This window comes from Liolophura sinensis, chromosome 3 (assembly GCF_032854445.1).
Source record: "Liolophura sinensis isolate JHLJ2023 chromosome 3, CUHK_Ljap_v2, whole genome shotgun sequence".
NCBI classification, from domain to species: domain Eukaryota; kingdom Metazoa; phylum Mollusca; class Polyplacophora; order Chitonida; family Chitonidae; genus Liolophura; species Liolophura sinensis.
In genome coordinates, this window is record NC_088297.1 from 4,059,767 (window position 1) to 4,087,145 (window position 27,379).

Here is a 27,379-nt window from a genome sequence, read left to right on the forward strand (position 1 = left end):
CAAGACATACATAAATCAAAGGCATGACAAGTCATACATGAATCAAAGGGATCACAAGTCATATATGAATTAAAGGCATGACAAGTCACACATAAATCAAAGGCATGACAAGTCCTACATAAATCAAAGGCATCACAAGTCATATATAAATTAAAGGCATGACAAGTCACACATAAATCAAAGGCATGACAAGTCATACATGAATCAAAGGCATGACAAGTCACACATCCATCAAAGGCATGACAAGTCAAACATAAATCAAAGGCATGACAAAACATACATGAATCAAAGGCATGACAAGTCACACATAAATCAAAGGCATGACAAGTCACACATAAATCAAAGGCATGACAAGTCACACATAAATCAAAGGCATGACCAGACATACATGAATCAAAGACAAAACACATATGAGTCAAAGACCCAAAAACAAAGGAGAGATAAACTAGCAGAAAGTTGGGTTTATGTATTTGACTGGTGTTTTACAAAGTACTTAACAACTATTTCACTTATACGATTGCGGTCACTTCTATGGTGACAGGAAATCATGAAGAGCATTTGGGAAATCCACCACCATCCACAGGTTGCTGGCAGACTTTCCCACATGGTCATAAAGGAAGTCAGTTGATCATTGGGATATGATTAGGGGTGAGAGGTCATACCTGCAACATAAATGCCTCGGTTTTCTTCAAACCTCAGGTGTAATCCTGGAGGGACAACCAGCGTGGCTCCGTCACTGAAATGGAAAGTAATGTGTCATTAACATTTCAACTTTAAATCATGTGGTCAAATTGTCTGATTCTAGCCTGATGACTGCGAAAACGGAAAACCTTTCCACATGTTAATGTCACACTGATGGAAAGCAACTGATCTCCGCCAAACGTCATGTACATACGTGAGATCACTTACATGTTAATTGCCCATAGGAGGAGTTGTCCTAGGATGAAATGTGCATAGGGGGAAATGTCCACAGGGAAATTGTCCCAGGGGGAATTGTCCATAGGGAGAAATGTCCATAGGAGGAAATGTCCATAGGGTGAAATGTCCATACGGGGAAATGTCCACAGGGGAAATTGTCCTAGGGGCGAATTGCCCATAGAGAGAAATGTCTATTGGGGGAATTGTCCACAGGCAGGGAAACATCCATGAGGGAAATGTCCTAGGGGGAAATGTTCATAGGGGGAAATGTCCACAGTGGAAATTGTCCTGGGGTGAATTGCCCATAGGGGAAAATGTCCATAGGGTGAATTGAGTGAGTGATTGGGTGCTTGGGGTTTAACGTCCATGGGGGTAAATGTCCATTGGCGGAAATATTCATGAAGGAATTGTCTTGGGGGAATTGTCCAAAGGGGAAATATCCATATGGGGAATTGTCTAAAGGGGAAATATCTGTAGGGGGAATTGTGCAAAGGAGAAATGTCCATAGGGAGAAATGTCAATGGGGGAAAATGTCCATAGGGGGAAATGTTTAAGGGGGAAATATCCGTAGGGGGAATTGTGCAAAGGAGAAATGTCCATAGGGAGAAATGTCAATATGGAGAAATGTCCATAGGGGGAAATGTTTAAGGGGGGAATGTCCATAGGGGTTGCTGGCAGACCCTCCCTTGTACAATGTATGACCGATGAGGACATAAGAAAGTTAAGAACTGAGTTATTATGACGTACATACCCATGTATATAGCATCCCAACCCTTTCTGGCAATGAAATGTACTGAAGCATTGTGTAAATATGTAGTTACATACAAAAAATCCTGGAAGTCGCCTGAAGTTTTCTAGCATTTTCCAATTAACACATTTTGCTTGATTCTTACTGAATCATCCACCTTATTGGACCACTTGATAGATTTTCATGAACCTTGACTGAAAAACTCATCAGAAAAACTTATGTGTTGGCATCAAAAGTGTCGTTTTAAGGCCTTTCTGAGCCTCTGAAACATACGTTTATACATATCAATGTTTAGGTGAAATACAGTATATCATAGGCCTAAAAGCCAAGAGGCTTTGGGATCAAAGAGCAAAGAAGTAGGACTGGTTGGCTCGAAGACAGGAGACCTGAGATCAAAGAGCAAAGAAGTAGGACTGGTTGGCTCGAAGACAGGAGACCTGAGATCAAAGAGCAAAGACACAAGACTGGTTGGCTCGAAGACAGGAGACCTGAGATCAAAGAGCAGAGACAAAGGGCTGGTAGTCTTGAAGACAGGAGACCTGGGATCAAAGATCAAAGAAACAGGACTGGTTGGCTCAAAGACAGGAGACCTGAGATCAAAGAGCAAAGACAAAGGACTGGTTGGCTCGAAGACAGGAGACCTGAGATCAAAGAGCAAAGAAGTAGGACTGGTTGGCTTGAAGACAGGAGACCTGAGAACAAAGAGCAAAGACACAGGACTGGTTGGCTCGAAAACAGGAGACCTGAGATCAAAGAGCAAAGACACAGGACTGGTTGGCTCGAAGACAGGAGACCTGAGATCAAAGAGCAAAGACAAAGGACTGGTAGTCTTGAAGACAGGAGACCTGGGATCAAAGATCAAAGAAACAGGACTGGTTGGCTCGAAGACAGGAGACCTGAGATCAAAGAGCAAAGACAAAGGACTGGTTGGCTCGAAGACAGGAGACCTGAGATCAAAGAGCAAAGACACAGGACTGGTTGGCTAGAAAACAGGAGACCTGAGATCAAAGAGCAAAGACACAGGACTGGTTGGCTCGAAGACAGGAGACCTGGGATCAAAGATCAAAGAAACAGGACTGGTTGGTTCAGTGTCAGTATAATGACTAAATTGGACGCCAGTACAGTGGCTGCACAGACTTGCACTTCCACAAAAAGACACAGTATAAGTACCACTAAAAACATTCACGCAAGCTGTTACAAACAAGGTAGTGATACACAAATTTTTACCGTATATAGATAGATCTCTTGATGGGGTACACTTTAGCAATGTCTGTGAGCTCCGTGTCCAGTACTATCTGCCCACCATACACCGACTCTAAGGACAAGGGATCCAGCGTTACCATGGAAACATCTGTCCAGGATTCAGATCTGCGATAAGGGAGATAATCCACGATGGCTCGAGTCATGTCCATGTCAAAGCCGCAGATTCGCTCCACGATGGCCTCTAAGTTTGGATGACCCCAGTAGGTGTATCTGGCTAGGACGTTCCTCGAAATGTGAAACTCGGGGACAAATAATTCACACTTTGCACGCGGGTTGCTAACGGTGTTGTTGTTGAAGCGCAAGCCATACGCAGCCAGGTTCACGATGTTCCGTGCATTGTTGTCAAACATGATGTTCTCTGTAATTTTTCCGTCCTCAAAAACACCGTAATCTGAATACCTGTTTGTTTCATTCAACATGACAAACAAAATGTTTCTGGCAGAATTTCTGTGGAAAGTGTTATTTGCTACGGTTAACTTGGCGTTTTGGTCAGAATGATAAACTAAGCTAACTACGCTGACATTTGATCCTGCGATATTGTGTCTAAAATGGTTGCCATAGAGACGAAAATCTGAAGCCGAGGTGTCCGACTGTTTGAAGGAAAGAACGCTTGCCTCATTATCCAAGAAAGAGGAATTGCTGATTTCCACATGGTAGCTGCTGTCTGCTCCATTTTGAAACGTAATATCCACCAGATGGTCCATGTTTTTATTTTTAGTGAAGATGTTATTGGAGATTTTCCAGACGCCAGATTTTTGCGCTGTGTTCTGCAGGGACACAAGATGTCTTGATTCTGACGCGTTCTGGATCAAATCATGATCAACAAAAATATTGTCCAGCAACTGAAACATGACATGGTCTCCAGAACGCGGGTTCTGATGGCTTGCCACGGACAAAATGGCATGAACTTGATTCCTTTCGAACTCTGAACCTTGAATTAACATGGCACCTTCATAAAAGTCTGAAACATGAATGCCGCTGTGGGAATTATGGGAAATGGTGCAGCGTGATATGGTGAAGTCTCCGCCTTCTATCACTGATAAACCATGCAGGTTATTGGTCAAAGAACAAGCAGAAATTAGAAACTTGGACCTGGAAGCTCCGTTCATTTTCACGGTGATGCCCGGGCCAGCGTTATAAGACATGTTGAGATTTCTTGGAACGCTATGCTTTGGACTGTCAGCTAATTCCACGCTCATGCCGGAGTGGGTGGAGCCAGAGGAGGTCACATGGTTTATCCTGGGCAACTCTCCTTTAACAGACAGCCCGTATTCTGTAGCCTTCAAAACCAAGTGATGCAAGAGGGAGGCATTCGCTTTTTCTGTTAACAAAAGATGAAAAAAGATGTATTTCCTGGAGCAATGAATTTTAATTTGACAACATTCAATCACAATTTTATAATAATAATAATGATGATGATTAATTATTAATTTACTTTTTTATTTATTTATTTATTTATTTATTAGACTAAAGGGATAAAGAATCAATGCTGAATATCTTACAGAGATTGGGCTTCCTGGGTGCAGCCATTGTCACGCTTGAATAAATGTACCATAGCTAAAATTCTGCTTAGTCAAGACATTGCCTGGACTTGCCTATATCTCTCACACCAGCCAATCAGAATCGATTCTGAATCCTTTTAATGCCATGGTCAAGAATCTATGTGATGTCATTTATGTGCTGAACGTCAGTTCCACGAGATCAGACTGCCCAGGGTAAACCACTGACATTAGGCACTTTACTGATGAACTTTCCCACAGATGTGCCACTGTACACTGTACATGTACAGATATCCACACCACACTGGTCGAGGACGAGTGTACTCACTAAACGTTAGACCGTATAATGGAAATGTCATCACCTGCTTATTGTCATCAGGTGTGAACCAAGCCCTCTGTCCAAGGTCCATTTACACATAATAGATTACACAATCATTTAATAGGAATGATTCATAAATGAAATTTATTTTACTACAGGGTAAAGAAAAACTGGGGTTAGCTACATATAACCCAGCGAAAGGTAATTTTCTTTGTCCAGTAGCACAGGTGCAGGCACAATTCAAGGGTCAGTGGTTCAAATCCCACAGTTGACCCGTCATGATTTTGTACTGTCTTCAGTAAGATTGCTTAAGTACTGCTGCGTACCTGCAGTCTGGATGATCTCCACCCCACTCCATCTGCTGCCGGTGATGAACGGTTTGAGCACCACAGGCTGCGTCTCCTGCCCATTCACAATCAAGATTCCTGAAACACGTCAAATAGCCGTACAATCAAGACCAGTGGAAAAGATGTCATGGAAAAGTATACATCACAAAAAAATAAAAAGAAAAACATTAATAGTAATTAACCCGTCATTCATGAGGAATGGAGTCTTTCTTTCCGATTTAGTTTTTGACAAATTTTTGCCACTTTTTCATAGTCTGATGAACAAAATAAAGACAAAGCTGCAATAACTCATAACCTATACGTATTAATGGTACGCCCATAAAAAATCAAGTTTTAACAAGTCTAGAAAACCGATTCATGACAGTCTAATAAATATCTTAAAGAACTAACAGATAACAGCAAAATGCTGCCACCAGTGAAGTATCATGGATGATGGCAAAGACACCAGACAAGACACCAGACAAGACACCCCACCCAGTCACATTATACTGACACTGGGCCAACTACTCCTGTTCCTCGCTCTAAAATCTCAGAGCTGAATGCCAAGAGAGGCAGCCACAAGGATCATTTTTGGAATGACACAACCTGGGTTTGAACCCAGGCCTCCCCAACTAATCAAACTTATGCATGGTATATATTAAACCATATCTATAAACAGGTTCAAATGAATATAACACTATTATATATAGATTTGATAATTTTGACAGGAGACGTGTATTGAATGCTGCATGAATTTCAATGCAATACTGGAGAATTTTTAATTCATGTTAAACATTATTCTCCAAAATGCTGAACTCCCTGACTTTAATCTACAGCTGAAGCAGCAAGAGCTGGATTTGTACACGCGACCTCACTGTTCAAGGGCCTGATGGTTGCACCCAGCCAGCATTTCAAACCATCTTAGCCAGTGAGGGTCTTTGTAAACTGATAAAAGTGTACACATACCTTCAACTGTAATGGCCATGTTTGTGTAAAACAGCAACGTCACGCCGGCCTCCAAGATTAGGACATCATTTGGACCAATCACAACGCTCGACACAACCGTGTAAGGGCTTTGGCTGGCATCCAACGTCACATTTCCTCCCACAATCCCTCCCAACATCCTGTTCTCCGTGACGAACTTGGCTGACGCTGAATAAATCGTCTGCAGGCGCCGATCGCGCATGTAAGGGGTGAAGGATATCTTGGGGAGGCTGCTGTCTGATCGCTTGTCATGTAACTTCCTCGAGATGTCTCGTGAGGCCACGGCATCCCAGTAGTTCATGGTGGCATTGATCTCCTGGCCCCAGCAGTCAGCGCAGGCCATTTTCACGTTAAACTGCGAAGCAGGGTTGGCAAAAACGTTGTAGTGAACTGAAACGGAGGATGTTCTTAGAACCAGGATGGTGCCATTGCCGTTGTTTTCCAGTGAATTTTGAGAGAATTTAAGTTGTCCTGCAGAAGGTGTAGTGAACACGGGCTCTAAATCCACAATATCACTGCCGTAATTCTGAATCAGGGAATTGTGGGTAACTTCCACTTGGACTTCGTTTGATTTGATGAGGAGCGCTTGTTTGCACTGCGTGATGGTGTTATTGTAAACAACAACAGACTGCGCTTCACTTTCAGCGTTCAAATCAATGGCCGTTCCCGCTATTCCATGGAAGTGGTTGTTTCGAACACTAATACGTGTGAACCAATTCGACAATATATACAACGCCCCGAAAGGCTGAGATTCTGTTCTCTGAAAAAAGTTTCGTGAAACCAACAACTGACACCGGCCGTTGCCACGATAACTGTATATCTGCAATTCCTGGCTTTGAACCGAATTACTAAATTCGTTATCAGCGATTCTGATTTTGTCCTCACAGTCTTCGCTGCCTCGCATGGACACGTAGAGGCCATTTTGATTTTTGATAAACCTTGTTCTGGAAATTGACATTTTCACGACTCGAGAATCAAGGTTAACTGAGAAGCCTCGTTGTCGTTCTATGACAGAGTCAGACAGAAAGAACCGTAGCTTCACATTGGTGTACGTGTAAAAAAACATCCCTCGACCGTTGTCTCGTAGAAATAACTTCCTGAAGTTTGTGCTGACATGTTTGAAGGACATTCCCGTGTCTTCCAAGGTCAAAGCTCCTTTTTGGCATCGACTGAGCTCGGACGAGGTCATGGTGAGATCAAAGTTCAGGCTTTCTCCCAGAGAGAAATACAGTCCGTGGCCGCGAATGTTGGTGAATTTGCTGTTGTGCAGCGAGATCGTTGTCTCTCCGCTAATTTGTCCAGACATACCTGTGTTGCTATGGATACAGGTGACATTGGTCAGCAGCACTTTTACAGGAAGTGAGTCCGTAAACTGAATGCAGGCTACAGCACTGGAGATCTTTGAAAAACGAATCGAAACATCTGCAAAAAAAAAAAAGAGAAAAAAAACATTACATGCATTATTATACACATTACATCTTTTTACAAAAATAAATAAACAAATAAACGAAATATTGAATAAGGAAGCATCATGCTACATGTATGTTTTAAGCCGTACCATAAACCTTTGATCACAAAAAGTGATACACATGCTGCTTTCATCCAATGCAGTCTTTCATCATTGTAACTCTGAGCTCTAATCTGCTCTTGGAAACAATGTGCTTACCAGTGCCAGGCAGCACTTTTCATAAAGGGGCACTAGCAACATTTTTTGTTTTTTTTTTTTAGAGCCTCACACAGTTTACTGATTCGTTTGGTTATTGTTTAACACCATACTCTTGATGTTTTCAATCCAACCATAGTGGTCAGTTTTAGGGGTGGTTTAAAAAGTGCCTGACATAAACCACTGACCTTTGGCAAGTTACTAATGAATTTTCCTACAGGTGATGTGTATGTACAGATATGCAAACCATGCTGATGAAACACCAGTGGCCTTCGTCTGAATGTCACACGATGCAAATGGGTATAAATCGTCGCTGACTGCTTACTGTCACCAAGGCACCACAAAACGAGCCTGTGGGGGTATCCACAAACACTTTGTCAACAGCTGGGTTTGAACTCGCAACATTCTGTGTCCTTACCATTGAAATGCAAGACAGAAGCTCCTTAACCACCTTACTGCCTTTTTTCAAACTTTTTGCATATATGCAAGGTGCTAGTTCAAGCATATTGTCAGGGATTTAGTGTAGGGATTTTAGTGTAAGTCTAATAATGAAATAACAGAAAAATTGTGAAAACCTTGAATTGGACAACCTAACCAAAGTTTTGTCTCCAAAATAAAATTAAAAAGGTGCATAAATTACACTGAAGGCCACTCTTTCATGGGCAAAAGGGCTGAGAAATGGGGCCAACAATAATTGTGACTATGAACTCTTTCAGAATGTTGGAAGGTCGTCCATAAATCATTCAAACATCAAAGGTTTTATTTCAATTGCAACGTCATAGCTTAATTCATTACCTTATTCTCAGGGCTCCGGTGAAAATAACATCGCAGTTTGGAAATACCATTTTTTGACAATGGAGTGACATCCCCTTGTGACGTGCCTGTCATTGCTTTAAGGTTGGGTAAATCTATCAAGCTGAACATGCGGTAGTATATAGAGAACTAATTAAAAATCATGAGACTGATATTCTGGAACATGTAATTAAGGAAATATCTTACCTGCTTTGTAGAGTCTTATACCTGACCACTGAGGGTATAATGAGGGTTCTGCAGGTAACAATGAAACTGTCTGACTACTGCTGCCTAACACACGTAACACACCTGAGGAAGAGAAGTCAACCAGTGAATACCTGACCACTGAGGTCATAACCAGGGTTCTGCAGGTAACAATGACACTGTCTGACTACTGCTGCCTCACACATATGACACACCTGAGGAAGAGAAGTCAACCAGTGAATACCTGACTACTGAGGTCATAACCAGGGTTCTGCAGGTAACAATGACACTGTATGACTATTGCAGCCTAACACATCTAACACACCTGAGGAAGAGAAGTCAACCAGTGAATACCTGACCACTGAGGTCATAACCAGGGTTCTGCAGGTAACAATGACACTGTCTGACTACTGCTGCCTCACACATATGACACACCTGAGGAAGAGAAGTCAACCAGTGAATACCTGACCACTGGGGTCATATCCAGGGTTCTGCAGGTAACAATGACACTGTTTGACTACTGCTGCCTCACACACATAACACGCCTGAGGAAGAGAAGTCAACCAGTGAATACCTGACCACTGGGGTCATATCCAGGGTTCTGCAGGTAACAATGACACTGTCTGACTACTGCTGCCTAACACACATAACACACCAGAGGAAGAGAAGTCAACCAGTGAATACCTGAACACTGAGGTCATAACAACGACACTGTCTAACTACTGCTGCCTAACACATATGACACACCTGAGGAAGAGATGTCAACCAGTGAATACCTGACTACTGAGGTCATAACCAAGGTTCTGCAGGTAACAATGACACTGTTTGACTACTGCTGCCTCACACACATAACACACCAGAGGAAGAGAAGTCAACCAGTGAATACCTGAACACTGAGGTCATAACAACGACACTGTCTAACTACTGCTGCCTAACACATGTAACACACCTGAGGAAGAGAAGTCAACCAGTGAATACCTGACTACTGAGGTGATAACCATCTAACATATCTTAGGAAGAGAAGTCAACCAGTGAATACCTGCGTTAAATGGTATGCCTGGTACATTTATAGAAAAATCATTTGCTTAACATTTTCATTAGATGCTGATACAGTAGGTCAGATTGTCATTGGGACATTTGCTTGCTTTGTCAGGCATAACTTCTTTTTTTTTTACAAATCCTGATACAAGATTCCAATTTAGCATGCAATCATGATCACTGCTTAGTAAAATCATCTTACAATTTCTTTGTGCGAAATGATCTATAACTCTGTTTTACAGTAGACTGTAAAGTCTGTTTAGTACAACTGATTGTAGATACAAATCCTCTGGGAAAAGCAGGTGCTGCTTAGAGATAACACTTCCATACTAACCCTCAACGTAAATCCCAGCCAGCTTCCTGAACAGCAGTTTGGCCCCTGGTTCTATCGTCATGGTAACGCTGGGGTGTATATGAATGGTCCTCCCCACACGGAACAGTCTGCCTCGCTTCACTGTCAGGTTTCTTGTCAGCTGTCCTCCGGCAAATCCGTACGCATCCACGTAATACCTGTCACCAGTTCCTGTGGAAATCTCAGTGAGACTGCTCGAAGTGAAGAACGGGGATACAATTGCAATAATGAGGTCAGGGTTTGCGTAGAAATCCTGGACGCGAGATCGCACATGGCTGCTCTGGCGATCACCCCAGTAATTGAATGATGCGTTTATTTTACGATGGAGCTGGAATGGAACGCCCAAAGAAATATCGTACTGGGCATCAGGATTGTTGAAGGTGTTGTTGTGCATGACGTTTCGCTGGCCACGTCGAATCTTTACCACTTCCTCAGACTCGCAGTCTGTGAATGTGTTGCGCAAAATCTGCGATCCATCAGCATCCACATCTATAGCAGGCCCCGACAAGATGCGCCGAAAGGAATTGCGGGAAAGTTTTGTGACATAGTTTTCAGGTTGAGAATCTAACTTCAAAAACATTCCGTTGATGTTGTTGAAAAATTTATTTCGTTCAATATCGTACGATCCAGTGGAGCGAAAATTTCCCAAAATGACGATGCTCAATGGAATGTTAGAAGTCATGTGACCTGAGAAAATGTTGTCTCGAACAAAAAGCGCCCTAGCATCTGAGGAACTAGCATCAAGGCTCACGTTGAGGCCCGATTTGTTGTTCGTCTCAAACGAGTTCTCCAAAATATTCCATGCCTCTGCCTGCTGTCCAAATTCTCCTCTGAGGTTGACACCATCCAAATTATTGGACACAAATCTGGACTTTTTTATTACGACATACTTCTGAGGTATGAAGTTACCGCGCATATTCAGCGCCAAACCGTGTCCTCCATTATGCGAAACCACCACTTCTTCAAACCTTAATCGAGTTGTGTAAGATGAATCCATGACAACACCGTGCAAGGAATTCTGGGATATCGCACTGCTCGTTATGCTGAAATCCACATAATCACGGATCTCCAAGCCAACAAACGTACTTCTTGTGATATTCGTCTTCGTGATTTGAACACGGCTTAACATTGGGGTGCCCGACACTTGAACGCCATACCCACACTTATCTACTGATGTTTCACTGAGCGAAAACCATGTTTGTTGCTGTGCACCATTCACGATGTTTACACCTGTGCCACACAAACTGATACAGCTGGATTTCAAGGTCACTCTCCCTGCAGGTGCAGTCACCCCTGTTCTAGCCTGGAGAACATCTGCATAGGAGAGTTGTATTTCTAAAAAAATTAAGAAAAAAAAAGGAAGTTAACTATACATTTCTAAAATGGACTGATTACAATTCAACCTTTCTATTAGGCCAACGCTTTCCTTCGTCTAATTATCACAAACAGAGAAATAAACTAAAACATTTAACAAAATAATTCCCATATTTAGATTATACAATCTAATTATGGATTTGAGCTTAAAACTGCACCTTGCGACAGAGCTATAGATTCTAAACTGCAAGATTTCACCGTGTACACATTAACCGGCCTGCCCACTGACACACCCACCGAAGGAATGGAGCAAATCAAGATGGCTCCCTTGGATAATAAGAAAATGAAGACAAACTTTGAGTGCGGTGTAATTCTCCAACCTTTTCACATATTTGTAAGATGCTTATATACGCATAATTTAAGGGCAATATTCCATGTAGTCTGATAATTACGCAAAATTATACTTTTTGTGAAACCTTGAAACTGGCCCACCCAACCTATGTAATTTTGTGTGTGTCCAAAGTCAAATTAAAAAGGCACCAAAATTACGCTGTACGTTTTCTCTTTTATATGCGATGAGGTTGAGGAAATAGGGTACCTCCTGAGTCAGCTCGTACGCCCTGCCAGCCATAGTCTGAACTTTCCACCGGAATCTGTGAGGACGAAAACCTCACTCTCCTTTCAGAGGTCCCCTCAGCCTTCAACACCCCTGAAAGGAGAACAAACAGCATTTAAATTTATGCGCTGAAGATATTCTGGAAAACCAACTGATTTGAGCTTAAACATTTTCTATTACAATTGTCTGCCCCAAAAAGTGAATTTTTCCATTCAAAAATAGGTTGGCTTTTTCCCGTTTATAGGATATCATCCTATCTCCCTAACAAACCCCCAAAACAACTTTCTAAGATTGATAATATGATCAAAATCAGACAAACTGTGTAACATGGCCAAGAGTGAAATACCAGAATACAGTAACTGCCATCATCATCATCACGGATAAAACATCAAATCTGGGTATGGGTAAAGCAGTGGACTTAAGACAACACAAGTCTTTCCAGTGCTGGAAATTCAACATACCCTACTTCACTGAGAATCAGTGTAAACTTATATCACCCAAGCTCACATTGTTACAAAAGTATTTACCACACCATGTCAGAATTTTGCTTTATTGTTGGATTACTTTTACTTACTATGGGGCAGTGGCTCTAAAGAGTCACCTGAATGTATGTTACGCCTACAGAAACGTGCAGCGAGGATCATTTGAAATGCAATAATATACGACACCAAGTCAAGAACTGTTCCAAATCATAAACTGGATGACAGTACATAGACGAATCATGTTGCAATACCAATGTTTTTACCAAGGTTTAAATGCCTGAACGAACTAACCCCAAGCTACCTATTCAGCCTGTTTACCTATACCGTAACTGTCTATCAAAATAACCTTCCATCTACAACCTCCATGAACCTCATCCCTTCAAAACCTAGAACTAATGCCCTTAAAAATTCTTTCAGCTATTCTGGTGAACCAGTGTTCAGCGGTATTTGCTTAATACACAACAAACACAATGCTATATGTATGTTAAATATGTCTTCAAATCCGGTATGAACCAGTGTTCAGATGAACCTGATATAAGATGATCAAAGACTATGATATATACAGTGTAGTTTATCAGAGACAATTTCGTACTTAATCAGTAGAGGCATATTTTGATATGATAAACATTTTCATTTTCTTTTTGAAAACACTGACATTCTGTGATTTTTTAATATGTATATGTATTCGGTTCCACAATGGTTCACACCGGATTTGAAGACATATTTAACATACATTTAGCACTGTGTTTGTTGTGTATTAAGCCAATGCCGCTGAACACTGGTTCATAACGGATTTGAAGACATCTTTAACATATATATAGCACTGTGTTTGTTGTGTATTAAGCCAATGCCGCTGAACAGTGGTTCACACCGGATTTGAAGACATATTTAACATACATTTAGCACTGTGTTTGTTGTGTATTAAGCCAATGCCGCTGAACACTGGTTCATAACGGATTTGAAGACATCTTTAACATATATATAGCACTGTGTTTGTTGTGTATTAAGCCAATGCCGCTGAACAGTGGTTCACACCGGATTTGAAGACATATTTAACATACATATAGCATTGTGTTTGTTGTGTATTAAGCCAATGCCGCTGAACACTGGTTCACACCGGATTTGAAGACATATTTAACATACATTTAGCATTGTGTTTGTTGTGTATTAAGCCAATGCCGCTGAACACTGGTTCATACCAGATTTGAAGACATATTGAACATACATATAGCATTGTCTTTGTTGTGTATTATGCCAATACCGCTGAACACTGGTTCACACCGGATTTGAAGACATATTTAACATACATTTAGCATTGTGTTTGTTGTGTATTAAGCCAATGCCGCTGAACACTGGTTCATACCAGATTTGAAGACATATTGAACATACATATAGCATTGTCTTTGTTGTGTATTATGCCAATACCGCTGAACAGTGGTTCACACCGGATTTGAAGACATATTTAACATACATATAGCACTGTGTTTGTTGTGTATTAAGCCAATGCCGCTGAACACTGGTTCATAACGGATTTGAAGACATATTTAACATACATTTAGCACTGTGTTTGTTGTGTATTAAGCCAATGCCGCTGAACACTGGTTCACACCGGATTTGAAGACATATTTAACATACATATAGCACTGTGTTTGTTGTGTATTAAGCCAATGCCGCTGAACACTGGTTCACACCGGATTTGAAGACATATTTAACATACATTTAGCATTGTGTTTGTTGTGTATTAAGCCAATACCGCTGAACACTGGTTCACACCGGATTTGAAGACATATTTAACTTACATTTAGCACTGTGTTTGTTGTGTATTATGCCAATACCGCTGAACACTGGTTCATAACGGATTTGAAGACATATTTAACATACATTTAGCATTGTGTTTGTTGTGTATTAAGCCAATACCGCTGAACACTGGTTCACACCGGATTTGAAGACATATTTAACATACATATAGCACTGTGTTTGTTGTGTATTAAGCCAATGCCGCTGAACACTGGTTCACACCGGATTTGAAGACATATTTAACATACATTTAGCATTGTGTTTGTTGTGTATTAAGCCAATACCGCTGAACACTGGTTCACACCGGATTTGAAGACATATTTAACTTACATTTAGCACTGTGTTTGTTGTGTATTATGCCAATACCGCTGAACACTGGTTCATAACGGATTTGAAGACATATTTAACATACATTTAGCATTGTGTTTGTTGTGTATTAAGCCAATACCGCTGAACACTGGTTCACACCGGATTTGAAGACATATTGAACATACATATAGCATTGTCTTTGTTGTGTATTAAGCCAATGCCGCTGAACACTGGTTCACACTGGATTTGAAGACATATTTAACATACATTTAGCATTGTGTTTGTTGTGTATTAAGCCAATGCCGCTGAACACTGGTTCATAATGGATTTGAAGACATATTTAACATACATATAGCATTGTGTTTGTTGTGTATTAAGCCAATACCACTGAACACTGGTTCACACCGGATTTGAAGACATATTTAACATACATTTAGCACTGTGTTTGTTGTGTATTAAGCCAATGCCGCTGAACACTGGTTCATAATGGATTTGAAGACATATTTAACATACATATAGCATTGTGTTTGTTGTGTATTATGCCAATACCGCTGAACACTGGTTCACACCGGATTTGAAGACATATTTAACATACATATAGCATTGTGTTTGTTGTGTATTAAGCCAATGCCGCTGAACAGTGGTTCATAACGGATTTGAAGACATATTTAACATACATTTAGCATTATGTTTGTTGTGTATTAAGCCAATACCGCTGAACACTGGTTCACACCGGATTTGAAGACATATTTAACATACATTTAGCACTGTGTTTGTTGTGTATTAAGCCAATACCGCTGATCACTGGTTCATACCGGATTTGAAGACATATTTAACATACATTTAGCATTGTGTTTGTTGTGTATTAAGCCAATACCGCTGATCACTGGTTCATACCGGATTTGAAGACATATTTAACATACATATAGCATTGTGTTTGTTGTGTATTAAGCCAATGCCGCTGAACACTGGTTCATAACGGATTTGAAGACATATTTAACATACATTTAGCACTGTGTTTGTTGTGTATTAAGCCAATACCGCTGAACACTGGTTCACACCGGATTTGAAGACATATTTAACATACATTTAGCACTGTGTTTGTTGTGTATTAAGCCAATACCGCTGATCACTGGTTCATACCGGATTTGAAGACATATTTAACATACATATAGCACTGTGTTTGTTGTGTATTAAGCCAATACCGCTGAACACTGGTTCACACCGGATTTGAAGACATATTTAACATACATATAGCATTATGTTTGTTGTGTATTAAGCAAATACCGCTGAACACTGGTTCATAACGGATTTGAAGACATTTTAAACATACATATAGCCTAGTGTTTGTTGTGTATTATGCCAATACCGCTGAACACTGGTTCATACCGGATTTGAAGACATATTTAACATACATATAGCATTATGTTTGTTGTGTATTAAGCCAATGCCGCTGATCACTGGTTCATACCGGATTTGAAGACATATTTAACATACATATAGCATTGTGTTTGTTGTGTAATAAGCCAATACTGCTGAACACTGGTTCATACCGGATTTGAAGACATATTTAACATACATATAGCATTGTGTTTGTTGTGTATTAAGCCAATGCCGCTGAACACTGGTTCATACCGGATTTGAAGACATATTTAACATACATTTAGCACTGTGTTTGTTGTGTAATAAGCCAATACCGCTGAACACTGGTTCATACTGGATTTGAAGACATATTGAACATACATATAACATTGTGTTTGTTGTGTATTAAGCCAATACCGCTGAACACTGGTTCACACCGGATTTGAAGACATATTTAACTTACATTTAGCACTGTGTTTGTTGTGTATTATGCCAATACCGCTGAACACTGGTTCACACCGGATTTGAAGACATATTTAACATACATTTAGCACTGTGTTTGTTGTGTATTAAGCCAATGCCGCTGAACAGTGGTTCATACCGGATTTGAAGACATATTTAACATACATATAGCATTGTGTTTGTTGTGTATTAAGCAAATACCGCTGAACACTGGTTCATACCGGATTTGAAGACATATTGAACATACATATAACATTGTCTTTGTTGTGTATTAAGCCAATGCCGCTGAACACTGGTTCATACCGGATTTGAAGACATATTTAACATACATTTAGCACTGTGTTTGTTGTGTATTAAGCCAATACCGCTGAACACTGGTTCATACCGGATTTGAAGACATATTTAACATACATATAGCATTGTGTTTGTTGTGTATTAAGCCAATACCGCTGAACACTGGTTCATACCGGATTTGAAGACATATTTAACATACATATAGCATTGTGTTTGTTGTGTATTAAGCCAATACCGCTGAACACTGGTTCATAACGGATTTGAAGACATATTTAACATATATATAGCATTGTGTTTGTTGTGTATTAAGCCAATGCCGCTGAACACTGGTTCATACCAGATTTGAAGACATCTTTAACATACATTTAGCATTGTGTTTGTTGTGTATTAAGCCAATACCGCTGATCACTGGTTCATAATGGATTTGAAGACATATTTAACATACATATAGCATTGTGTTTGTTGTGTATTAAGCCAATGCCGCTGAACACTGGTTCATACCAGATTTGAAGACATCTTTAACATACATATAGCATAAGCCACATTCGTATTTCAAGGTGCGCGCCACTAGTACACTCACCACGACAACGTAGCCAGGGTCAAATTAGCACGCAGCCATGGACAGTGGCCTTTGAAGTTTGAGGCTGCAGCTGCTTTTCACAGCCAATAAAACGGCAACATTTCAAAGTAAGACTTTCTACTTTGCATTTTCAGCGTCTCCAATGTTTTTTACCATCAGTTACTGTGAATCGGGGCACGATTTCCAATGCAGAGTTTTAATGAAACAGATATTCAATGTAGTAAGCATGCCACTGCTAGATTAAAGCATAGGCTGTCAAGTGAATATTATCTCTTGCAAAACCTCATGACATTTCTATTAAAAAAATGGCGGCCTTCTGAAATTCGAAAGTGACTTATTTGCAGTGGGGTAGAATTCAAAACAACGTTACCATTAACAAGGAGCCCTGCTTCCTGTGATGTAAAGACAACATCAACACAAGCATGAATGACCAGAAAAGCAGATGGTTTTACGCGGATCTCTCGACCAATCACATAAGGGCTTTCCTCTGCTCTCCACACAGTGCTTCGCTGAAAATGTTTTAAACGTTTAAATCAAATAAGTCAAATAATCAAGAATAACGATATTGCATTTTTGAAAAAAATAAAGAAACAATCAAGATGACGAGAAAGACAAAGGGAAGTTTGAACGATGCTATTGATCTATTAAGGCAATTTAAATGTTTTCACATATATATATATATATATATATATATATATATTTATTTATTTATTTATTTGATTGGTGTTTTATGCCATACTCAAGAATATTTCACTTATACGACGGCGGTCAGCATTATGGTGGGTGGAAAGCGGGCAGAGCCCAGGGGAAACCCACCACTGGAGAAAGCCACTGGAGAAAAGCCAGCATGAGCTGGACTATATATATATATATATGTAGTGAGTACAGCTTATAAAATAATTAGTACTGTAGTTTTGGACGCTGTGTGGAACATTACACTTACCTGGATGTCATCAGTTATCTGTGTGGGTTTTCTGGCAACAGGGGTCATGGAGTCGCAGCCGTAAATCTCAAACCTGAGGGCTGGGCTGCCTCTCCATGTCTGGGGATTTACCGCAATGTAACGAGCCTGTGAGGAGAATGACATATTATAGAAACACGAAGCCAACCAGTCCTGTTTCCTTGCTCTATTCTGTTCTTGCTAAGTGCTAAGCGAGACAGCAACAAATACCATTTTTGAAGTCTTTGGTATGACATGCACCCCGTTTGATCAACGTCTACCAATTATTTCAAGACAACAAGCCAACCAGTCCTGTTTCCTTGCTCTATTCTGTTTGTGCTGAGGCAGCAACAAGTACCATTTTTAAAGTCTTTCATATGAATAACCCAGGTTTGATCCAGGTCTCCTGACGTTGAGGCTGACACTCTCACCATTAGGCCATCGAAGCAGTCCTGAATCACAGGCAGCGGAACCGGGGCGGCTGAAATAATGTTTTTGGGACCAAATGACACCGGCTGAGCGGTTTGAATAAAAATGCTTAATGAGCAAAGGACAACGTGCAGTTTATCCCGAATTTTTCACAATTTTTTCACCAGAAATCCCCTAATTTGAGTCTCCAGGGATAGAAATGGTGAGTTATTGGACCATCCCCTGCTGAGCTGGGGTACTACTTCTGCTGCCTCAGCCCCCTCCCCCACCAAACTTTTATAATGTTCCCTTGGTCCTGTAAATGAATGTGAAAACTGTCTCAGTCTTCATGACATCTTACACAAAGTCTCACATCAGCTTATAAATTGAAATTAAAATCTGCGTGGAATAAAGCTTACTGCTTTGTTTCTCTCAAAATGAAAGTGAATCCAAACGCCTCACCTCAAATGGGGTCAAGGTCACTTTGACAACTGGTCTCCTCCTGTTGCTTCCCCTTAGCTCTTCCGCTTCACTCCCCCTGCTGTTAACTTGGCGGTTAGAATAGCCTCTCCAAACCAGGCCGTCCAGGCTGTAGTACAGACGGAATGTCTTGGTATAGTTGTTGGAACTGCCGTGACCTTGAAGGGCAATTGCTGATATCCTTTTTGTGGAGGTCATTTCAACGGTGATGTACTGGCTCTGGTCATCCTTCCCCACCCAGCCACCTTTAAATTTCAAACAAAAAGAATTCCCAAAATAAACCACTGACTTTTGGCAAGTTACTGACCAACTTTTGCCCGCATAAATAAATACAAATCTCGTTAAATCCCTAGTTATTTTTGGGTCCTACCAAATACTCACAAAGCCGAAAATTACCACTAAAATAATCTACCTAGACAACCATATTCACGTCTATTTTATGCATTATAATAATGTGAAATGGTGCATCAACTACACCCAAAATGTAAACAAAACGTGTAATTTCAGTGTTATAATTATTCTCCAATACAAATTTCCATATAAAAAAATGGACATTTCCTTCAGCGAAGGAAAGATATTAGAAGCTTGGATTATACTTTTGAAAGACAAATGGGATTCAAGGAATGTAAAAAAACCAATGTAAAAAAAAACCTCCCAATTGCCGATGAGCCAGTTCCACAGGAATTCTGTGTCCAACACCAGGGTTGCTGTCATACTATTCTGGGTATTAACAGTTACTTGTTTTGAACATTTTAAATGGATACTGCACAAATATGATCATCCCTTAGCCTCCTCACCCCCGGTGTTTAGCCTGGCTTCCTGGGCCGGGGAGGCTGGGTTGGTGGAAGAGAGCTGTCTGTCTGTAAGGCCACCATTCTCCATCCCAAGCGCACTGCCACATGGTCCTGTAAAGATTCAAAATTCAAAAGTTTAACCGATGTATAATCTGATTACACAAATGGACAAATGTAATAAATCGAATAAACCATGGTAGTACTTGTAAATGTTATCAGCATTATCAAATTCCCTTCAAAGAGTCTTTTCACGTGAAATAATTAGCATATACCCTAAAAGTTCACCCATAAAAGTGCATGCATTTCAGAGACTATTTTAGGCTGTGCTGAAAACGTTGTCAATTGAAAAAACATCTTTCTACCTTCCAAACAAACTTCAATACACCAGTTTAAAATAAATATAACTCTCACAATGAGCCAATCGGAATTTCAGGGGTTTCAGGGGTCTCGGGGGTTCGCGCAGATTTAACCTAAACCAGGTAAGGGGTTCTTGCAAGTGAAATCTTAAAACAAACCAAGGACATGGCCACAACTGATGAATCTCAAAGTGGAAGAGGGGACGTTAATCTGCCAGATAAAAACCGATTTTAATTTATCAGTGATTAACGAAATCATTTTCTTGCTTTCAAACTACTGTAGCGCCTACGACTGTCGACAGGCACAGTGTTGTTGTTGTAATGTACTATTCTTGAACAACTATTTTAACGTATAAAAGAAGCCAGTAAATCTCTATCATAGAAGAGTCAGATATGCTATTTCATTATTTTAAAGCAATTAAATGTGTACCTGGTTTATTGAACGATAAATCGTCAACAGCTGACCGTCAATAGGCTTTTCTTGGATGCGCCATAAACACAAGAGTTCATCTGTGGCGCCATTTTAACCATTGATCATGTGACGAAGTTACTATAGGTGGCGCTTCATGACGTTTTCTCTTGGAATTTGTCATTCGCGTGCCACAGACCTTAAACACTTGACAGCCGATAAGCGATGGTATGAAATGTAATTTATGAAACAGGCCTACCGGTATGTGTAATTAGAACAAGCCGATTCTTTGGCTAATGGTGGTAATATTAGCGGACTGGAAAGGAATTCAAAATAACATACGAACCCGGGAAAAGCATTTCAGACGAAACTAAGCAAAAAGAGAGAATTTCATTTAATAAAATTCATTGAACTTTCTGGAATATGTAGCTATCAGTGTTCGGCTGCTTCCATGCCACTTGAAAAAGAAATATAATCTCCAAAATGATAATTTAATTATACCGTTTCATGCCACTTTTAACGCACTTTACTGATAAATTCTTCTCATAGGCCTACCCTATCTATGTCATGGGGAAAGCCCCCTTGGTGTTTGGTAATTTCTCGGTTCAAGCTACATAAGGTCTATGTAGGAGAAATATTAAACCAATAAGACCTAGATGAGATAGGCCCTATATGTCTACAGTAACTAATCAGAATTTAAAATAATCCTAAATTTAAAAATCGGAAATTATGTCAATTCATATCTTGATAAAATATCTCATCCGGTAGAAAATTTTAAAGCGTAGGCCTACTCTCCAAAATATAGGCCCTGTTAGATTTAACAGAAAGCATGATGTCTGAGTGATACTACAGTGTATTCTCTTATTGCAGCAGATTATTCTGTTAAATATAACAGACACAGGCATATTCTGTTAAATATAACAGACACAGGCCTATTCTGTTAATTGAACATGAAAATTGTATTAGACCAGAGCTGAATATGTTATGTTATAATAACAGAATACATTCTACATAGCATCGCTCAAACAACAGTGTTTCTGGTAAAATTAACAGATTCATGTGTTAGAGTACCGACAGACCTATATATTAAAGGCATAATATGTACATAACTGTACGCCAGCCGTACTGACGCTGGTGGTTCAAAATTTAAACTTTATAGGATAGAAGCCTATTTAGCTCACTTACATATAGGCCTAACCAACATGTATGGTTAGAGAACTGAATACATAATGCCACCCACGTCAGCTTGTAGGCCCGTACCATGAACCAGTAGGCCCAGAAGGTCAGTACCCACAAGAATTAGGCATGCTTTACATGTTGGCCTGGGCTCATATATATATATATATATATATATATATATATATATATATATATATATATATATATATATATATATATATATATATATATATATATATATATACCTGTTAAAAGCTATAGCTATACATTGATTTACATGTATATCAAGTATCAATTTGCTGAAACATATGCGTTTCTTCATGTACAGATCTATATAAATTCGCCGTGTATGTTATAACTTATCAAGAGTTGGTAGTGACTGGTTTACCACGGGCACTCCAGTTTACCACGGGAGCTCCAGTGTACCTCGGGCGCTCTAGTTTACCACGGGCACTCCAGTTTACCACGGGCACTCTAGCTTACCACGGGCACTCTAGTTTACCACGGGCACTCTAGTTTACCACGGGCACTCCAATTCCTTCCACAGTTGGAGCTTATCACCGCTGTACGTATGGGCCTAAGTTTTTTGGAAGTGGAAAGTATGGCAGGAAATAGCAGTAAAATGAACCTGGATTGTTATTGCTAAATTAAGCTAATATGTATTTATTCGATAGGAGTTCCACTGAAAAAAAATTTTTATAAGAGCTAAATTACAGTGATATACATATCATATATAAAGATAGAGTCTCAAGTCAGCGTATATATATAATGTCATCTCGATTAGGCTTCATACAAAGATAAATGCATATTTTATCGATTTTAAGCAATTACATTTCTGTTATATTGTAGTCTCTCTGCTCACTGAAAAACGTAAGTATCCACGGCATGTTTGGAAGCATCCGATGTGGTTGGGCTATAGGCCTCCCGAACAATGGAAGTGGATTTGGCTTCGACCCCTGGAGAAAAAATATCCTCCAAACTCGCCCTCAATTTCAAATTATTGATTAGGGTCCAGGGAATTTACCCGTCAGAAGAAAGCAGGGTAATTTCAACTGGATTCCACCGAGCCGCCGGGAATATACACCGGAGAGAAAATTATTGGGAAGGAGACTAATCCAATAGGATTTTCCAAATATATTTGCTGCTGATTGTCAAAGTGCGTGGTCACTATGGGAACAACGTCACTGACCAGCCAGTGAACTATATGCTTATGTACAGATTTCGTTTTATAGCTTTTCACATGACCCCAATGGTTTAAAACGAGGTTAACAACTTGTCATTTAGGTATAGGGAATGGCGACAGAAATGAGCCTGTCAATGAAGACAGTTTAATGAAGCGGGTGTATATGAAGCGGGTGTATGTGACATTTGCGGACGTACTGAGGATACAGGTGGGTTATTCACATCTGCTGACGGCGTCAATATGGTCACTGTTGTATCCAGAAATTCACCGTGATAATCATCCTTCCTTTTTCTAGAGTTCCAGAGTTCAGTTGCCCATTCCCTATACGTCTAGTGAACTTTAAAACGTAATAACAGGGAACGATTATCATTTCTCTTTAAGGCATATTCCGATCAGTCCGTTGTCAGTGGGGTCGCAGGTTCGAATCCAGCTCTCACTGGTTCCGTTGTGGCCTTTTGCCATGTAGATGCATGGTAAAAGATGATGCTTAGGCGTAATCCGCGCGCCATGGTTTCTCCAAACAATAACATGAAAGTGGTTGCAAAAGAGAAGAAGAAGAAGAATAATAAGATAGGCATTAATTAAAAAGAATATCAAAAAAGGACATAATTACAGCCATCTTTTGTTCAATTAAATTAGTTACTTTTCTCGCTGTTTTGCCTTTATTTCCTTTCCTTCTTGGGCATGGAAGAAATTGCGTGACAACTTGTAGACCTCAAAGCCGCCATCATGTGATGGGATGAGCGAGTCGACCTGTCGAATGACACTAATGAACATGCATTATTCATGAGATTTTAGCATTCGACACCGTCTGAACGCAAATTATAAAATAGACATATGTTATTTTCATTCAACTTTCCTTCGAGTTTCACTGAACAGGACTTTCATGACACTTTCGATATCAGCGAAACCGTATCATACTCGACAGAGGCACATGTAATATATGTAGGCCTATCGCTACAAGTTAATGTAAACGTATACCCCCCCCCCTCCCCCGTCTTTCACTTGTCTTCCTGAAGCAAACTATTACACATGTCAGCGCAACCCCGAAAAAAGTTGCTGCTATGGCGAGATAAATAATGCAACTGTTACAAATCCGCGCGTGCTCCGTTGTTAGGTAGATGCTCGGCGCATGCTTCGTTGTTCGGTAGATGCATGGTTAAGGTGCAAGAACATATTTCCTGGCACACACTCATTTTAACATAAGAAGCCTATACGCACTTAAAATCAAGTTGCCATGCAACGCAAGACCGGTATCTTTAACCTGACGAAATCAGGTCGGCCAAAAGAAACGATATATCAGCAAGAAAGCGGGAAATTCCCGGAATGTAGTCTATCCGTCTTCGTGTACCTACAGTCTGGTGCATTCCAGGCTGGAATAACATATGTCGTGTCGAGTTGTTCTTGGTTCATGCCAATTGATGGCCGCATCAAGCAGATTCCGGGCAAGCCGATCAGTCAAGCATGAGAGACGACGGCCAGGATTGGTCAATAAATACCCACTTGACCATCCCTCCAATCAAAACCCGACATACACCCGCCAAGGTGACGCCATACAGTTTGGCAGGTGAATCACTGTCGTCTGCGCCAATATATAAACGACACTGCAGGAGTATTCGGGAAAAACAACCACTGGTATGCTTCGGGTACAGATGGATTTGGAGGTGGGTGACTTTATGGCTGACCGAAAACGGCGCACGTGTGAACGGCTTTATGGGAGATAGGAAAAAAACGGCACATGCCTATAAGGCCTATGCTTCAAGCACGTATGGATTTAGAGACGGGGTGGTTTTATGGCCAGCAGAGATCTGAGTTGCACACTATTTCACATCACAGGACACGGCTGTCCTATAAACTCGGCACCTAAACGACCATATGTAAACGAATAAAACAGTTTAGGTACTAAACCGGATTGATGAATGGATGGGGGTGGAAGGATGGAAGACAGAGAGAAGCGTTGTTCACTCAATACTTCATATGGCAGGATTTGGCTGTAGTGCGCATGTGCATTAATTGAAACCACGGTTTAGGAACAATTAACTCAAAACAACGTGATAAACAAAGGTACTAATTAGAATTTTGTGGAGAACACAGTTACGAAAGAATAAAACACTTACACAAAACTCAGAGCACCAACGACAGCGTGACGGTTGACAAATGCTCACACAGGTGACCGGTGAAATATGACCTCTTCACCTCAGTTAAGGTTTCATTCTAACTGTCCATGTAAATGCTTAAACACTAGCAAACAAGACACAAAGCACTCTTCTGTGGTACAAAACTTTGCCAAATATTGTCTTTTAGCTGTGCGAAGAAGAGCACATTTGTTAGCTAGTTAACTATATAGACTTGTTCTCTTCTCTAGCAAAAAGCCTGCACAAAATTCGTATATATTGTAACTTTATTATTTTATTTATTTATTTGATTGGTGTTTTACGCTGTACTCAAGAATATTTAAAACGTATTACCAAACTTTATATGACGTCATTAGGAAATTAATTTGTGAAAATTTAGGTTTGATGAGATAAGTAGCCATCAATGACCGGTACACCGTACCAAAGTCTCATTGGGAATATATGTTGATACCAAATGCTGTCTCATTCGTGCAAAATTCGAGTAAAGCTTTAAATAAAGATAAAATAAACACGAAAAATTCACCATTGAGATCTTACAAGCAGCGATGCACGCGCTTTTCAAAAATGCACTCAACGATGAAGAACAAAGAAGGTATGTAAGACACCTAAACGCCATATCAGTATTCAGGGTGGAGCAGAAGTCTGGGCCCATAGTCAGTTTTATATAGAATTTGTTTTCATTCATTTTTAACATAATTTTGATCATTTGAGTATCGTGTATAATTTTATTATTATCTTTCAGATTGTTACCCATAGCAGAGAAGCTAACAATTCCAGAAAGAGTAGAACTTGTGCTTTTGTATGCGAAGGTTTTGTGCCTTGATATGGAAATTTTGTCTTGGACAGATGAATTAAATAACTCTATACTTCGAAATGTGCAAAGATCATGTGTTTCCTGAGTAAAAAAGTGTTTGGAGAAAGGTGGAAGTCAGTTCGAACACTTTTTGTTAACTGCAAATTGTTATATAGTAAATTGCCTATAGGTCCAGACTTTTGCTCCACCCTGTATATACATGTGTAAGGCTACTCGACGCTTCGACAAAAAAAAACACAAAATATAGCACAAAATATATCGTTATCTCACAGCAAGGCTACACCGGAAATACTATGCACATTCGGGCAAAATACTGAAAATTGATTCCAGATGCGAATTGAATTTAATTACTGCATTAAATCCGACTGTGAATAGTTAAACCTTCTGATGTTCGGTAAGCTACATGGATATTTGGTGTGACGGAATGTACGTACCACCTCGCCTGATACCCATTACATTCTTTACTACTGGTTTACTCCCAAAAATATATTTATTTATTTATTTGATTGGTGTTTTACGCCGTACTCAACAATATTTCACTTATACAACGGCGGCCAGCATTATGGTGGGAGGAAACCGGGCAGAGACCGAGGGAAGCCCACAACCTACACTCAAAGAAATACTCTGTTACATTTAAGAGAAATTCTGTTGTCTGAGTGATCCTAAGATATATTCTGTTATTGCAGTGGATTATTGTTTTAAACATAACAGACATGTTCTATTGATTCAACATAAAGATTGAATTAGACTAACGCAATATTGAATTCAATATGACACATTATGTTGTAATTACAGAATACATTCTTACTAGCATCGCTCACGAAGATAAGAGACTTTCTGCTAATATTAACAGATCATTTTTGTACACCAAAAATTAACTTCATGCTTGCCTAACTGCGGTTAATGGATAAGTGATCGTATTTAACGGGTTACGGGTGACCAATTGCCGTTTATCACGCTGTCGTCGCTGCTCTGGGTTTACTCTCCATGCTGTAGCCGTATTTCACCGGTTACGCGTGACCATTTGCCATCTCTCACACTGTCGTCGCTGATCGGGTTTTACTCGCCATACTGTAGACGTATTTCAACGGTTACGCGTGACCATTTGCCACCTGTCACACTGTCGTCGCCGATCAGGTTTTACTTCCTTATGCTGGAAGGCTTTTATTATACGGATAAGAACCCAGTTGGAAGTGCAGCGTCACGTTTCGAAAAACGACGCATTCAAATGAGGCTACGATGACGTTATAAATTTAGCAGACACTGGGTTTTACATGCCAGATTTGTACACAAAAAGTTTTTTTTCAGATTTCCGGAGAAATGCATTTCGTAAGTGTAAAGGAGACAATCTCTCTGCTA

General features: G+C 40.1%; 1 protein-coding gene across 1 annotated transcript in view; it reads right to left on the minus strand.

The window, feature by feature from the left end:
• Positions 1-621: 621 nt before the first annotated feature.
• Positions 622-27,379, minus strand: part of LOC135463998 (uncharacterized) — a 78,351-nt gene continuing 51,593 nt past the window's right edge. The window contains exons 2-12 of the mRNA XM_064741471.1: positions 19,948-20,055; positions 19,133-19,395; positions 18,266-18,391; positions 17,693-17,831; positions 12,019-12,129; positions 10,089-11,441; positions 8,720-8,821; positions 6,040-7,479; positions 5,074-5,172; positions 2,894-4,250; positions 622-736 (exon numbers count right to left, since the gene is read on the minus strand). Coding sequence (XP_064597541.1) covers positions 643-736; positions 2,894-4,250; positions 5,074-5,172; positions 6,040-7,479; positions 8,720-8,821; positions 10,089-11,441; positions 12,019-12,129; positions 17,693-17,831; positions 18,266-18,391; positions 19,133-19,395; positions 19,948-20,055 — 5,192 coding nt within the window. The 3' untranslated portion in view covers positions 622-642. The remainder of the gene's footprint in view (positions 737-2,893; positions 4,251-5,073; positions 5,173-6,039; positions 7,480-8,719; positions 8,822-10,088; positions 11,442-12,018; positions 12,130-17,692; positions 17,832-18,265; positions 18,392-19,132; positions 19,396-19,947; positions 20,056-27,379) is intronic.